The 16102-nt window shown below is 40.8% G+C and overlaps 1 protein-coding gene across 1 annotated transcript; it reads left to right on the top strand.

Moving 5' to 3' along the window:
* The first annotated feature begins 1931 nt into the window (after positions 1–1931).
* On the top strand, positions 1932–3537 carry LOC144092873 (uncharacterized). Its single transcript, XM_077626020.1, has 2 exons — positions 1932–2655; positions 2800–3537. Exon 2 carries the CDS (start codon positions 2860–2862, stop codon positions 3535–3537), a length of 678 nt encoding a protein of 225 aa, XP_077482146.1. The 5' UTR covers positions 1932–2655; positions 2800–2859.
* The last annotated feature ends 12565 nt before the right edge of the window (positions 3538–16102 follow it).

Here is a 16102-nt window from a genome sequence, read left to right as displayed (position 1 = left end):
TTAATCCAGTTCTTTTAATCCATTTATAAAAAAAATATCTAAATATTATATCTAAATTGCAATGATGATCATACAATTGTGCAACTTTTTTGTATTATTTAAATTATAGATTAATAGTGTCGAATAACGCGATTGATGTAGGAGTTGACGAAGCGACCAATCTAAAAAAATAAACAGTTTGTGGCCGCCGTCTGTTTGCGTACGCGACCGCTCACCTGGCGAATGGCGTCGTCGTCTTTCCGCTCACGTCCCCCTCGTTCATCCGCCGCGCTTAATCAACCTGTAGGAGTAATGGACACGGCGAGAATGGGATGTCATTAAGTGCTCGAGTGCGTCAATGATAGCCAACGGCTGGAAAAAAAATACAATTTATTCTTTCTCTAGCCTCGTTGCACCCTTCCATCAAATGAATTTGTCTCTTGTCGACGTCCAATCCGTTTGAAGTAGGAGGGTGGCAGCGAACGCCATTCGCCGCCGTCAACCCTCCCGCTTCAAGGGATCGCACGTCGACGTGTTCGTGCGAGCGCGTTCGCCACGAGAGAGCCCGAGGAGCCATCTGGCGAGCGGCGTCAAAAGGAGGTTACGGCGAATGCAAAGTGGGCCTCGCCTCGCCACGTGTCTCCTCCTCGCCGGGTCCCCTCGGCGCCATCTTCTGACGCCTGGAATCTTTTCAATTCCATCCGCCGACCGAGGACGGTCGCAAATAGACTCGCCGCTTCTATTATTCAAACGCCGCCCTCGCGGGAGGCCGACAAAGACACAATGAGCGTCCCGTCCCGTGTTTATGTTTCGGCCCGTCCCGTGACATCACCCCTTGACGCCTCTGTGAGGTCACGGCGGTCAAGCGCACCATGCAAAAAAGAGCAGGGTCGCTTTCTCGAGGGGCCCCCGGACACCCCGCGGGGAGACCATGCTTTTCAGCTCCATCTTTAAATTCCTGTGCGCGCGAAAGAAAAGAAAGAACAACTCCAAAAAGGTGGGTAACAGGTCAATGTATTCACCTTTCGTAGAAGCTCCACCCCTCTCGGTTACTGTTGCTACCAGCTTTTTGACTCCGGGTGGCAGAATCTATGGCAGGGAAGCATATAAGTGAATTATTTTTCAGCAATACCAAAGCAATATCCTCCATATGGAGGCGTAAGGCTTGCAGTATACAATGGAGAATAACAGTCACAATATAAACATTTGTAGCGAAGTGTAACTAAAACCATTAAATCTAAAGTATGTAGGTCGCTGGCTAAAATATATGACCTTTATTTTAAATTTGACCACAGCATAGGACACCACTCATGCTCTAGTTTTTAAAAATATATTCGCGTAGTATTTGTCAAGTACGAGAATTACTATCAGGTTGGCTAATTAGCTAAACCCGGTGCTCCCAGGCTAATATGCTAGCTCGAGTTGGTCAATAACATTCTTGTTTACAGTAGCAGATAAATGATTAGGCAAGGCGTTAGGATGTCCTTTTTGGTGGTTTACGACCAACTCCCAAGTTAAACTTTTCTCTTCATAAATATATATATTTTTACTTTATATCTACCTATATTGGTGACCAAAGTTTCTGAAATACAACACATAACAGAAATCACGTTAACTCTGACGTCACTTTACGTGTTCGTAGTATGCTAACAGGCTAATGGCGGAAATAGGCGGAGATAAAACATGTATGCAAACGCTCATATGTATGCACATGAATAACATATATATGTGAAACATTCCACATAGGAGTGTACTTACTTGCGAATACACGCACAGACAACATTTAATTTCGTACGGAAAAGAATCATAACGTGTCACATTTTGGCCCCCGAAAGAACGTGGGTCTTAGGCTTGGGTGGCCAAAAATATGCCTGATTAAAACAAACCAACAAAAAGTAACTCGCCACTAGAGGGATTCAAACCCACGTAACAGAAAACAAACAGACATTTTTAACGGTGTCCGTTCACCAAATGCTAAAAGAAAAATATTGATTTTCAAGACGCTTATTAAAACTGTGTTTACATCAAAACCAGGCATCCCTTTGATGTTAACGCCTGGCTTGAATGTTAGCTCGCTCATTAAACGGGCTGCGAGCGAGGACGTGAAGTTGACACACTTTAGCTAACAAAACAGCTATATGCCATCCCATTAAGATTTAATATTCCACGACAGAAAATACAACGTTATCCATTTTTGTGAATATTATTTACTCAAAGTGCAAATTAGTTAGCCCGAGTGTTACCTCAATCTTACTCATACTTGCTTATTTTGTAGCAATTTGTACATCCTTACTGTTTAATCCATTTGAAATCTAATTGGAAGGGAAAGAACTCCTCCATTTTTGGCATTTTGCTCCTTTTCGAGGGTTCCCACAAGTTGTATTGCAATTGGTCGTCAGGTAACACCTAAAATAACCACAGAAAAAAAAAGCATTGCAACAATAGGGGACTGGTAAAGCCGTCCTATAGCAACGGTTGCTAGGACCTATGATTGGTCCATGGTCAGATTCGTTGCACTAGTTAAGGAAAGGTCACTTAAATGGAGAATATGCTCAAATTGATTATAACAGTGGCGGTCTTTGCATTTTCTCGTAGCGCCTTCAACGGGTAAAATCCACTTCCTAGCAGCATTTAGTGTTTAAATACAAACACTGGAGCTTTTCAGATATCAGAACCGTAAGTAAATCATGAGTGGCAACTTTCGTATGGATGGACAAAATAGAATATATGATTTAGATATTTCTTAGGCCAGCAGGGAAGGCCTTGAAGGCCCTGACGGCCCGCCACTGAATTATAATCAATTCTTTTCTCCGTCTCTAGGGGGATCCGTCTTCAAATGAAGACCGAGCCCCCAAATCCGTCTGCAAACAGCCCTCCCTGATGACCCCGAACCAGAGCAACCCAGAGGGCGACGCCGGCGAGGAGATCCTCCCGCTCCCCTCGGAGGAGTTCCAGAATGGCGATGAGACTCCGGACCCGGATCCTACGGAGGAAGACGGGGTCTTCCGTCCCCCTAAAAGCCCCCGGGTGTCCACCACCACTGTAGTGAAGGAGGAACCCCCCACGGGGGCGTACACGTACGAGACCGCCGCCCTGGAGAAAGAGTGGCGCGACGGCTTGGAAAAGCGGGTCCGGGAGAACGGCGTTCAGTTTCTGAGGGCGCTTCAGTGCATGCAGGAGAGCGTGCTGGAACTGAGCTCCCAGTTGGACGCCGCCCGACGCCAAATGGAGGTCAAGGTGGCCGACCTGCGGGCGCAGATGCTGGCCATGCAGTGGAACCTGGCCAACGGAATCGTGCAACGCGACGAGCAGATCGCCAAACTGGAGAGGCAACAGTGTTTGGGGTACCTGCTGGGGGAGCGCCAGGTGGACCCGGAGGACCTGGAGCCTTCGCACCACTTGCCGTACAACTGCACCTTCGCGCCCTTCAACCCGCCGTTTTTCCTTTTGCGGCCTCACGGGGCGCACCTGCCCGTGCCCGACAGCACTTTGCCGTCGTACCTGGAGCCCCCCCGCGATCTGGACATGTTCATGGACTCTGTTTGCTTGATCCATTAAAAAAAAACTAAAAAAAAGGCCCTAGTCAAGTCCCATTCATTTCAAGCCTCAAATCAGGGCTGTCCAAATTATTGCCTGCAACAATGGAAATGAGAATATCTCTTTTTTATACATTCATTTTCTGAACCGCTTTTTCCTCACTAGGGTCTTGGGGGTGCCGGAGCCCCAGCTGACTTCGGGCCAGAGGCGGGGGGGGGGGGGGGGAGACACCCTGAAATTGGTGGCTAGCCAATCACAATTCACGAGGGGACAAATAACCAATCACGCCAAGCTAGGGACAATATAGGATCAAATTACCCGAGCGCGCCTGTTTTTAGAAAAAGTGGGAGGAAACTGGAGTACCCGGAAAAAACCCATGCAGGCCCGGGGAGAACATGCAAACTCCACACAGGTGGACCCACCTGGATTTGAACCCAGAACCCCAGAACTGCGAGGCTGACGCGCTAACCGCACAGCACGAAAATATATATGCGTATATATAAAAAAAAAACTTTTCAATTCAGTCTAAATTTTCTTGCAATTCTCAGATTGAACACTAGATGATGTTAGTCCTTATCACCATTAATTCCAATCATTGAAGTTAACTAGAATTTCAGTATTTTGTTTCACGTCAATAAATAAACACACACAAAAAACAATCTAATGAGAAAAACAACATAAAAAAGTCAAGAAACATCATTTTTGGGGAATTTTAGCAATCAATGGACATTTTTTTGTTCCGTAAAATCAATTTCACTGGCATAATAATAATAAATGTTAATTCACTGGCTGCCATTGACGTCGCTAACCGTCCAATCCATTCCAAGTGGGACGATGGCAGCCAATGAACAAAGTTTGCCATCCTCGCACGTCAAATATATTTGACGTCAACTAATAAATCCAAAAACATTAAACATTAAACGCCGGTCCTCCCAGAAAACAATGAATTGGACGCCTCTCTGCAACAAGAAACTTTTACCACCATTTGTCACGATGACGTCTAAACATATTTCCTGTCTATTCTCTAGTTTCTCCTTATTTATAGCCCAAACAATAATAATAATACATATTCCACCCCTCCAGCATTGGAAATCAGGTGCCAATGAAAAGTTTGCGCGTGTCAGAACGCGTTTAGCGCGGACTTCAAAGCGTGTTTGTAGGCGTTACAGCGCCATCTCCATATTTATAACTCTTTGCTATCATTAATCTTATCTTTGATACGCGCGTGTGATGTGCATTGTTTCCTCCGAGCATCAAGTGCGAGCGAAGATGAAATGAAAATGGGAATTCGGCACCCCGCGCGCACACACGCACACACGCGCACGCGCACGCACACAAACAGGAAGCGAGGCGGTGCGTGAATCTTTTTCACATTTGTTCTATCTGGCTGATCTCTGTTTATCTAAAAAGAAGGCGTGCGTGCGCGTGTGTGTGTGTGTGTGTGTGCGTGCGCGTGCATGTTGGCTCACCTCCTCTTCTTGTGTAATTTAAATGAGCTCCAGCGCGTGAAAATCTCCCGCAGCATCTGCATCTGGCCCGACAAAACAACAACAAGCTGACGAGACGCAAATATAAAGCTATCAAAAATTCATCACTACTGTCGCTGACTTTTTGTCCCTGAAAGACGTTTTGACTGAAATCGGGTTTTAATCCCAGGCCTTTTTTTTTTCTCTCTCCCCGACCTTTTTGTTGCTATCGGGGTTTTGGGGGAGAGATTTGTTGCCTTTCTAAGATCCGTTTAGACGAGCAAGGGTGTCAGACTCGGGTTGGTTCGCGGGCCGCTTTAACGTCAACTCGGTTTCATGTGGGCCGGACTATTTTAGATATATTTAGATTTTTTTTTATATAAATGGATTAAAAGAACTGGATTAAAAGCCATGAATATTCCGTTTTGTATAGATCTAAAACAATGTTTATTTGAGCTTTTTTTAAATATATTTTTAGATTTTACAAAATGATTTTTGAACTAAAAACACAGAAAAATTGATTTAAAAATTACAATTATTGATTGATTGAATAATCCATTTTTCTGTGTTTTTAGTTCAAAAATCATTTTGTAAAATCTAAAAATATGTTTAAAAAAAGATCAAATAAACATTGTTTTAAATCTATTAAAAACGGAATATTCAGGATTTCAGGATAAATATTATATCTAAAATGGTCCAGCCCACATGAAATCGAGTTGACGACTCTGACACCCTTGCCATATTAAAACCATAAATATGGAGGTGAAAATTGTGAATCGGGGGCGGCTTATACGAGGGAAATTGTCAAATGCAAACATCTTACGGCCATTTTAAGGGTATGGCTAATACCTGGAGGTGGCTAATATGCGAAAAAATATGGTAATTAACCTCACACTAGCAATTCAGTATATTCAAGAACTGTATTTAATGATTATATACATTTTTTGTGTATATTGAACTGGCTAGTTTTACTGTTGGGGTATAATTCTATCAAAATAACACGTTTAATCCTATTACGGGTGACTTAAAAAAATATTTTCTTCATTTCGACATGCCGTTTTAGTCGTTGATTCGCCGCCCTTCAAACCGCACACCCCGCGTTAAGCCGCGATCGAAATCCCTTTTACATCCGCGTGTGCGTGCATTAACGTATTAAAAGAAAAGAAAAAAAAAACGCAGATGATTTAAAAAAAAAAACGGGGGGCGCCAAAAGAAAAAAAATGGCGTCAGCACAACACTAATTACTTGCAAGCGTGGAGTCAGGGCCGGCAAAAAAGTTGTGAAACGCAAGGCGCAGCATTAGCGGAACAATGCGCGCAATGCCTTTGAAAAAGTTCACCCGCGGCTTTTAGTCGACATGAAGAGATGGAGACGTTTTTGTCCATCCCGTGAGGGAAATTAAAAACGGGATTCAAGTGAAGAGATGTGAGGAAATCAAACTCCAGTTAGCTTAGCTTCCCCTCACAACACACACACACAAACATACACGTTGACACACACTTTTTTCTTCCCTCCCCCGCCTGTTGTACACAGCGTCTGCGGTCGAGTCAAAGCTCGGCCGTCCGATGGGAGCGTCCAATTACGGCCATTTGACTTTGGGAGATCAACCGGGAGGGAGGGAGGGCGGCGCCTCGGAAAAGCTCCTAATTGGCCAAAACCGCTGGCGAGTCGTCGACCAGCGCATCTGGCAATTAGGAGCGACTTTGACGGCCGCTTTGCTCGCTCGCAGACCATTCCGCTTTGTGTGGTCGAGAAACTTCAGATGTGACAAAACGCGAGCCAAGTCGCCATGGCAGGCCGGCATTTTGAGGGGCTCCGATTCATAGAGCGAGAAACTTCTTTGGTATGTTTACTTTAAGGACTAAACACATTTGAATGAGATCGATGAACCTATCCTGGAATGTTATCTCATCTCATCTAAATTTAATCTAATCTAAAGATCATCTAAATCTTATCTAAATCTCATCTGAATCTCATGCAAATCTCATGTGAATCTCATCCAATCTAAATCGTATCTAAATCACATCTAAATCGTATCTAAATCGCATCTAAATCGTATCTAAATCACATCTAAATCGAATCTCAATCGAATCTCATGCGAATCTCATCCGAATCTCATGCGATTCTCCTGCGACTCTCATCCAATCTAAATCATATCTGAATGGAATCTGAATGGAATCTGAATGGAATCTGAATGGAATCTGAATGGAATCTGAATGGAATCTGAATGAAATCTGAATGGAATCTGAATGGAATCTGAATGGAATCTGAATGGAATCTGAATGGAATCTCAATGGAATCTCAATGGAATCTCAATCGAATCTCAATCGAATCTCAATCGAATCTCAATCGAATCTCTATCAAATCTCAATCGAATCTCAATCGAATCTAAATCGAATCTAAATCTCATCCGAAGCTCATCCAATCTAAATTGTATCTAAATCGAATCTCAATTGTATCTAAATCTAATCTGATCAAATCTAACAATCAAATCATAGCTAGGTTTAGGCAATTTAGTGTGGCCAACCATGTTTTGTGGGAGTACCCAGAGAAAACCCACCCAGCCAAACCTGGACAGAACATGGAAACTCCACAAAGGTGAACCGACCTGGATTTGAACCCAGGACCACAAAACTATAAGGCCCATGCACTAATCATATTCTCATTGCTTACCAAAGAAATGCAATATTTATCTTCGGATCTCATTTCTGACGTCATAGTTTTTTTGTTGAAATTTCTGCTTAATTTATTAAAATTATTATTTGGGGGGGGGGGGTTCATGGACCTCGTGGCTGTAAAAACTGAGATAACCGCCATTTTGATCAGATTTAAAACTGACTTTTCACTGGCGGTAAGTCATTACCTTTCAACTTTTTCCATCCATATTTCCCCACCGACCGCTGCGCTTGGCTTTTTTTTTTTGGTTGTTGTTCTCCGTCCTACCTGCGGCCTTAAAAGCGGTCCGCCCTAATGAGCGACCGGAGTTTGTCAGCCACGTTTTGCCGCCATCTTTGATGCCTCTCAGATGCCAGGGAAGGACGTGAAATCAGCGGGAGAAGTGCCTTCTTCTTTTGCCTCTAATCACCAAAGACTTTTTCTACTTTGACTTCAAATTCCAGACAAAGAAAACTTTGAAACAAATGTCATTGTTAAGTCGCATCTTTTCATCGTTATGGTGTTGCCTCTGTAAATACACAATGTGGAAAACATGAACATTTCGATGTAAGAACCGTCGCATTTAACGTATTTTCTCACGTATATGGTGCATTTGTCGCTCCAAAAAATGATGCTCGAAACCGTAAGGTGACAAAGACGCCATAGCGCAAGACAATGCAGCCATTTCTCGGTCATTTATTTCAAAATAGAGAAAAGATCAACAGTTAAAACTCTTAACAAAATGCATTTTGGCGTCTATGAATGAAATTCAAGTAAAAAAATAAACGGTGTAAAATTCCCAAAATTTCAGGCCATTTTAAAAGTATGGCTTATACGAGAGAAATTGTAAAATTCAACAATTTTAAGACCATTTTAAAGGTACGGCTTATACGAGAGAAACTGTAAAATTCAACAACTTTAAGGCCATTTTAAAGGTACGGCTGATACGGTGGAAATTGTAAAATTCAACCATTTTAAGGCCATTTTAAAGGTACGGCTTATAAGAGGGAAATTGTAAACTTCAACAATTTTAAGTCAATTTTAAAAGGTATACGAGGGAAATTTAAAAATCCACAATTTTAAGGCCATTTTAAAGGTACGGCTTATACAAGAGAAATTGTAAAATTCAACAATTTTAAGCCCATTTTAAAGGTACGGCTTTTACAAGGAAAATTGTAAAATTCAACAATTTTTAAGGCCATTTTAGATGAGGGAAATTGTAAAGTTCAACAATTTTAAGGCCTTTTTAAAGGTACGGCTTGTACACGGGAAATTGTAAAGCAACAATTTAAAGGCCATTTTAAAGGTACGGCTTATATGAGGGAAATTATAAAATTAAACAATATTTAAGGCCATTTTATATGAGGTAAATTATAAAATTCAACAATTTTAAACCCATTTTAAAGGTACGGCTTATACGAGGGAAAACGTAAAATTCTACAACATTAAGCCCATTTCCAAGGTGTGGCTTATCCGCGGAGGTGGCTAACATACAAGAAAATCCGTTAAATTGATGGTCGAATTATGAAACATATTTTTCCGCCTTGACTCATCTGAGTGCCCGCCATTCACATCCAAAATGATTGGACGCCTATCCCTGCCCATAGCAGGCAATGTTTACGGCTGGGAGGCATTTCACCGAGGACCTCAGGGAAAGCAGTTGGACACACACACACACAAACACACACACATACACACACTAAGGGACACACACACACACACACACACACACATTTCTCAAGTAAAGGTTACGGACTTGAAGAATGTTCTCATTAGTTCCCATACAATGTTGTCAATGTGTGTGTGTGTGTGTGTGTGTGTGTGTGTGTGTGTGTTTGTGTGTGAGTGTGTGTGGATAATGAGGCGCGGGGGTGTTGTGAGCTAAGTAACTAACAGTGTGACAACACACTCCATCACACACACACACACACACACACACACACACACACAAACACACACACACACACACACACCCGGCCCATTATCACGTTCTGTTCATCATTTGGACCAACTGTCAATCAAATGTTGGTCACAAAACAAGTGATAAGGAGGTTTTTTATTTATTTTTATTATTCCAAAACTGTGCCAAAAGTAAATATTTTAGATGCAAGCTTGTACAAAATAGAAAATAAACTCAGGGTAGTGGTAAACAATATATGTATGTTTCTCAAGTTGAAATAGTGCTCGCGTTGTAAACAAAATATATTTTTCATTCGGGAATAGAATTGAACGGAATTATTTATTTTCATGTATGCATTGTTGGTATCAGATGTTTTTGTTGTGTTTTGTTATTATGGAGTTCATTGGAGATTCAATATGGAACAACTGTGAAAAGTTAAAACTAATTATAGTGGGAAATATGAGCATCCATATTTTACTTCTGTATTTATATATATAAAAACATTTTAACGCATCTTTGATTTGATCCTGAATATATTTAAACAAATTTAATTACAATTAGTACATAAATTGAAGCGCGTATCAGTAAATAAGGAGAAAATTTGATTTTTTTTTCCAAGATATGTTTTGCTAATATCAACCAAATACCCATATTTTTGGACATTTTTTTTTAAAAAGTTTAAAAAAACAACAACCCTAATCATACTATCGTCTATTTTTCCTCACAATGTAAACCCAAAATAATTCATCGATTAAAAAAAATAATAATAATAATCCTGATCTAACCATTTTTTGTATTGTTGATTACCGTAACTCAGGAAAATCACAGGCAGTCATTTTTCTTTGGCAGTTATGAAAGGCCAAGCTGAGGTATGGTATTTGGCAATCAGACGGCGGGAATAAAAAAGCCAATAGCCAATAGCGCTCTTCCTCCAAGACAAAGATGGGTTGCATGCCCCCCCGCCCACGACACCCCCGGGGGCTTTCTTCAGCAGTCCCAAGATCAATTCTTCTTTACCTTCATCATTCCGTCCGTCTCTGCTGCCCTTTTCTTCCCTCCCAGCCTCCCTCCCTCCTTCCTTCCATCCATCCTGGTACTCCAACTCTGCCATTAATCCGGCCATCTTTCCCTCTGTTCACCTCTCTGGAAGCCATTTTTCTTCATTGACTCCCAGCCCTCCCAGTAAAAATAAATGCATTAAAACCTCCTCCAAATCTTAACAACGCTCCACTTTGTCGTGGCAGTCTCACCAGAACGCCCCGGGCCGCCACTTTGACACGTGTGGTGTAGATTGAACCCTCGACCTCAGCACTGCTAGGCCAACACGCAACCCACTCCCTCACCGCGCCACTATTTTTTTTTCATTTTCTGAACTGCTTTATCCTCACTAAGGTCACGGGGGGTGCTTAAGCCTACCTAAACTGACTTCCGGTCAGAGGTGGGGGACACCCTGAATTGACTAACGATCAATCACTCGAACAGAACACTCACTAGAACATCCAAACAAAAACATCACACAGTTCTAACTTGAAGAAGTTATTTTTGTCTTTTGGCCCTGTGGTGCTCGGTAGCTCTGAAATGCTAAAGCTAAATTAAACTAAGATAAAATAAAATAATCTAAGATAAGATAAGATAAACTAAGATAAGCTAAGATAAACTAAGATAAGCTAAGATAAACTGAGATAAGCTAAAATAAGATAAGATAAACTAAGATAAGATAAGCTAAGATAAACTAAGCTAAGATAAAAAAAACTAAGATAAGATAAGATAAACTAAGATAAGCTAAGATAAAATAAGCTAAGCTAAAATAAGATAAGCTAAGCTAAGATAAACTAAGCTAAGATAAAATAAGCTAAGATAAGCTAAAATAAGCTAAGCTAAAATAAACTAAGATAAGATAAGCTAAGATAAGCTAAAATAAGCTAAGCTAAAATAAGATAAGCTAAGATAAGCTAAGATAAGATAAACTAAGCTAAGATAAACTAAGCTAAGATAAACTAAGCTAAACTAAGCTAAACTAAGCTAAACTAAGCTAAACTAAGCTAAACTAAGCTAAGCTAAAATAAGCTAAGATAAGCTAAGATAAGCTAAGATAAGCTAAGATAAGCTAAGATAAGCTAAGATAAGCTAAGATAAGCTAAGATAAGCTAAGATAAGCTAAGATAAGCTAAGATAAGCTAAGATAAGCTAAGATAAGCTAAGATAAGCTAAGATAAGCTAAGATAAGCTAAGATAAGCTAAGATAAGCTAAGATAAGCTAAGATAAGCTAAGATAAGCTAAGATAAGCTAAGATAAGCTAAGATAAGCTAAGCTAAAATAAGATAAGCTAAAATAAGCTAAGATAAGCTAATATAAACTAAGACATCTCACGTCTTCCCGCTCATTTTCTCCAAGCAGCTTCACCGTCTCGGTAGAAAAGTTTCGCGTTTTTTTTTCTCCCTCGTGGAATGGCTCAGCTAGCGCTTTGCTAACGGTTGCCACGGCGATGGCCCCAAGCCGGACGGGCCATGGCGTTCGTGTTAATTAATGGAGTACCGCCGGCTGTGGCCGCACTCATCGGACCGTGATTGCCTTCTCGCGGCGTCGAGGAAGGACGCCGCCCAGGAGGGAACGCTGAGGGGATTGGCCCCGCCCGCCCGCCAGCTCGTTAGCAGCTAATTAAGGCCCACTTGTCCACGCCGGGCGTTCTTGTTTGGCCGGGACCTTTTTTTGCCTTTTCAAAATTGTTTTCTTTCACTTCACTTGCAGTAATGGACCATATTTAGGACAAACATGTAAAAAAAAACGTCCATTAAAATACATAAATAATGGGAAAAAATGTTATTATAGGCTGGCAACCTGGCCATTTTTTTAATGATTTTGTTTTTCGATATTTTTTAACTGCTATTCCTGTAGTTTGAAAAAAAAATCCCACTTTTTGTCAACTAATCTGTCAAAAAAACCTAGCTTTATTTATAAAAACTTGTAGTTTTAATGCCTCTGCAACCATTTTTTAAATAGAAAAGTGAAATAAATATTAACATATTTTTTATAGAAAAGTGAAATAAATATTAACATATTTTTTTATAGAAAAGTGAAATAAATATTAACATATTTTTTTATAGAAAAGTGAAATACATATTAACATATTATTCATTTTTTTTGTCCCAAATGGACGACCAATCCTTTTGAATTCTGCCGGTTGTCCGAATTTTCATTCACTACCAACCCACCCAATTCAAACAGTTTTCAAAAAAATACCTTGATTGCAAACTTGACCACTAGGAGGCAGTATGGCTTTGTAAAGACATTTCCGTAGTCAAGTAGAAGAGTAGCCTTCTTTTATCTTTAACTTATTTTGGCAGCGTACAAAGAAGGCAAACCTGTGTAAACTACCGTATTTTCACGACTATAAGGCGCACTTAAAGGTCTTAAATGTTCTCCAAAATAGACAGGGCGCCTTATAATCCAGTGTTCTTTATATATGGAAAAAAACCATAAAATGTGTCATTCATTGAGGGTGCGCCTTATAATGCAGTGCGCCTTATAGTCGTGAAAATACGGTATTTGTGTTATTCTAGCTCCCGTCTTCTAATGACAATATTTTAGCCCCTTAGACACCATGCTAATTCTCGCTAGCATGTCAATGACATTTTCCATTGTATATTAGCATGATTTTAGCAAACAAACATGTTGTCTTTACACATGTATCTTTTTACAGCTGCTAATAGAATCGACGACAATGGAGATGATGAAATCTCGCGGCGCTAGCATACGTTTTACGGTCCAATGTAATTAAGACGCCTCGTTATTGACTCTCATTATAAAACGATGAGATTCGCTCCAATTGCGCGGCGAAATGATTTAGCCCGACCACGAGACAATCCGATTCCCTCCGTCGCCCGAGCGCGTCGACGGGGTTACGGCGACCGGGACGAGCCTCGTTAGGAGAAATAAGCTCGTCGCTCGTCGCTCTTCGGGCGCCGCCAGACTCTCCTAATTAGGATCTAAGCGGCCCGCTTGGCTTTGCGTATGCAAATATGACAGAGCCCATCATTAGCGTCCGTGTCCGCTCTGATTTTTACGGCCAAACGGACGCGGCGCCAAGGGCGAACGCCGCCGGCCGGCCGTCCGTCAGGCCGCCGCCGCCGCCGCCGTCGCCGCCCCTCCTCGTGCTCTGTCAGAGGAACGGTCGCACGCTCGAATGTCACGGACGAGCCGGGCTTCCCGACGGAGGCTAATTGGCCAAGTGGAGGCGCTTGGGCGGAACCGTCGTCGAGGAGACGGCGTCCGTCAGCCCAAAAAGTTTGGCCAAAAGTGAAATATGTTTTAATAACAAGCGCGTGTTTTGTGTACATGTGTGATGAGGAGCTTCTTAACGGCGCAAAATACATCGTATATCACTTGGTGACATTTTATCTACTTAATTATGTGACCACTTATCTATGTTGACTGATAAATCTATGTTGATTGATTATCTATGTTGACTGATTATCTATGTTGACTGATTATCTATGTTGACTGATAAATCGATGTTGACTGATTATCTGTTTGCAGATACATCTATGTTGACTGATTATCTATGTTGACTGATTATCTATGTTGACTGATTATCTATGTTGACTGATTATCTATGTTGACTGATAAATCTATGTTGACTGATTATCTATGTTGACTGATTATCTATGTTGACTGATTATCTATGTTGACTGATAAATCTATGTTGACTGATTATCTATGTTAACTGATTATCTATGTTGACTGATTATCTATGTTGATTTATTATCTATGTCGACTGATTATCTATGTTAACTGATTATCTATGTTAACTGATTATCTATGTTGACTGATTATCTATGTTGACTGATTATCTATGTTGACTGATTATCTATGTTGACTGATGATCTATGTTAACTGATGATCTATGTTGACTGATAAATCTATGGTGGCTGATTATCTATGTTGACTGATTATCTATGTTGACTGATTATCTATGTTAACTGATGATCAATGTTGACTGATAAATCTATGGTGGCTGATTATCTATGTTGACTGATAAATCTATGTTGACTGATTATCTATGTTGACTGATACATCTATGTTAACTGATTATCTATGTTGACTGATAAATCTATGTTGACTGATTATCTATGTTAACTGATTATCTATGTTGACTGATTATCTATGTTGACTGATAAATCTATGTTGACTGATAAATCTATGTTGATTGATTATCTATGTTGACTGATTGTCTATGTTGACTGATAAATCTATGTTGGCTGATTATCTATGTTGACTGATTATCTATGTTGACTGATTATCTATGTTGACTATTTATATTGACTACTTATTTATATATTACTTATTTATTGATGATTGATTTATAATTATTATTTATCGAGTACTTATTTTTTTTTGTTATTGTTATTTCTGCACTTTGTGGTGAATTGAAAACGGCGGTATGTTTACGAATGGGTCCCTGAGCGGTGGCCACCTTATTTTGGATGCGGTTGATCAGCAAATGCTGAAAAACAAGCTTTTTTTTTTTAGATGTTTTGATTTTACTTGCGCGTCAGGCATCCATCCTCCTTCTGCCCATTCAGCCCGTTTCCCAAATATCTCCCAGATTTTGCGCGTGCGGTCGCAACATCAAAGCACAAACATCCCAAATATTTTCCCATCACGCTGACTCCACAAGAAAAAGTGCCGAGTGGATCATATAGCGGAGGGTCAGCATTGATTGCGACATACGCAGGGGCAGATCGCCGGAATACGCCAATGCGATGCACAACATTTTTTTTTGTCAACTGTAGAAAGAAAACAAAATACGGTGGTTAAGAAGTGTCAGGTGAAGTTCATGGTCCGAGAACACCCTGAATGGGTTGTCAGCCAATCGCGGGGCACGAAGACCCAAACAACCAATCACTCAGCTACCAACAATTTAGCGTACAATTAGCCTAGCATGTTCGGAATGTGAAGAACATGCAAACCATTCACGCTCACACTCATGCCTAGTGAAATGTTTGCTTACAATTAGCCTAGCATGAATGTTTTTGAGGTGTGGGAGGAAACTGTAGTACCCAGAGAAAACCCATGCAAACCATTCATGCTCACACTCATACCTAGTCAAATTTTAGCTTACAATTAGCCTAGCATGCATGTTTTTGAGATGTGGGAGGAAAGCAAAGTACCCAGAGAAAACCCACACAAACCATTCATGTTCACACATACCTTGTGAAATTTTAGCTTACAATTAGCCTAGCATACATGTTTTTGGTATTTGGGAGGAAACCGGAGTACCCAGAGAAAACCCATGCAAACCATTCACGCCCACTCTCATACCTGGTGAAATTTTAGGCTACAATTAGCCTAGCATGCATGTGTTTGAGATGTGGGAGGAAACCGAAGTACCAGAAGAAAACCCATGTAAACCATTCATGCTCACTCATGCCTAGTGAAATTTTAGCTTACAATTAGCCTAGCATGAACGTACAATTAGCCTAGCATGAATGTACAATTAGCCTAGCATGAATGTTTTTGAGATGCGGGAGGAAACCAGAGTACCCAGAGAAAACCCATGCAAAC

Source organism: Stigmatopora argus, chromosome 2, assembly GCF_051989625.1.
Source record: "Stigmatopora argus isolate UIUO_Sarg chromosome 2, RoL_Sarg_1.0, whole genome shotgun sequence".
Taxonomy (NCBI): Eukaryota; Metazoa; Chordata; class Actinopteri; order Syngnathiformes; family Syngnathidae; genus Stigmatopora; species Stigmatopora argus.
The sequence above is the reverse complement of the archived record's forward strand: the minus strand, read 5'-3'. Positions and strand labels throughout refer to the sequence as shown.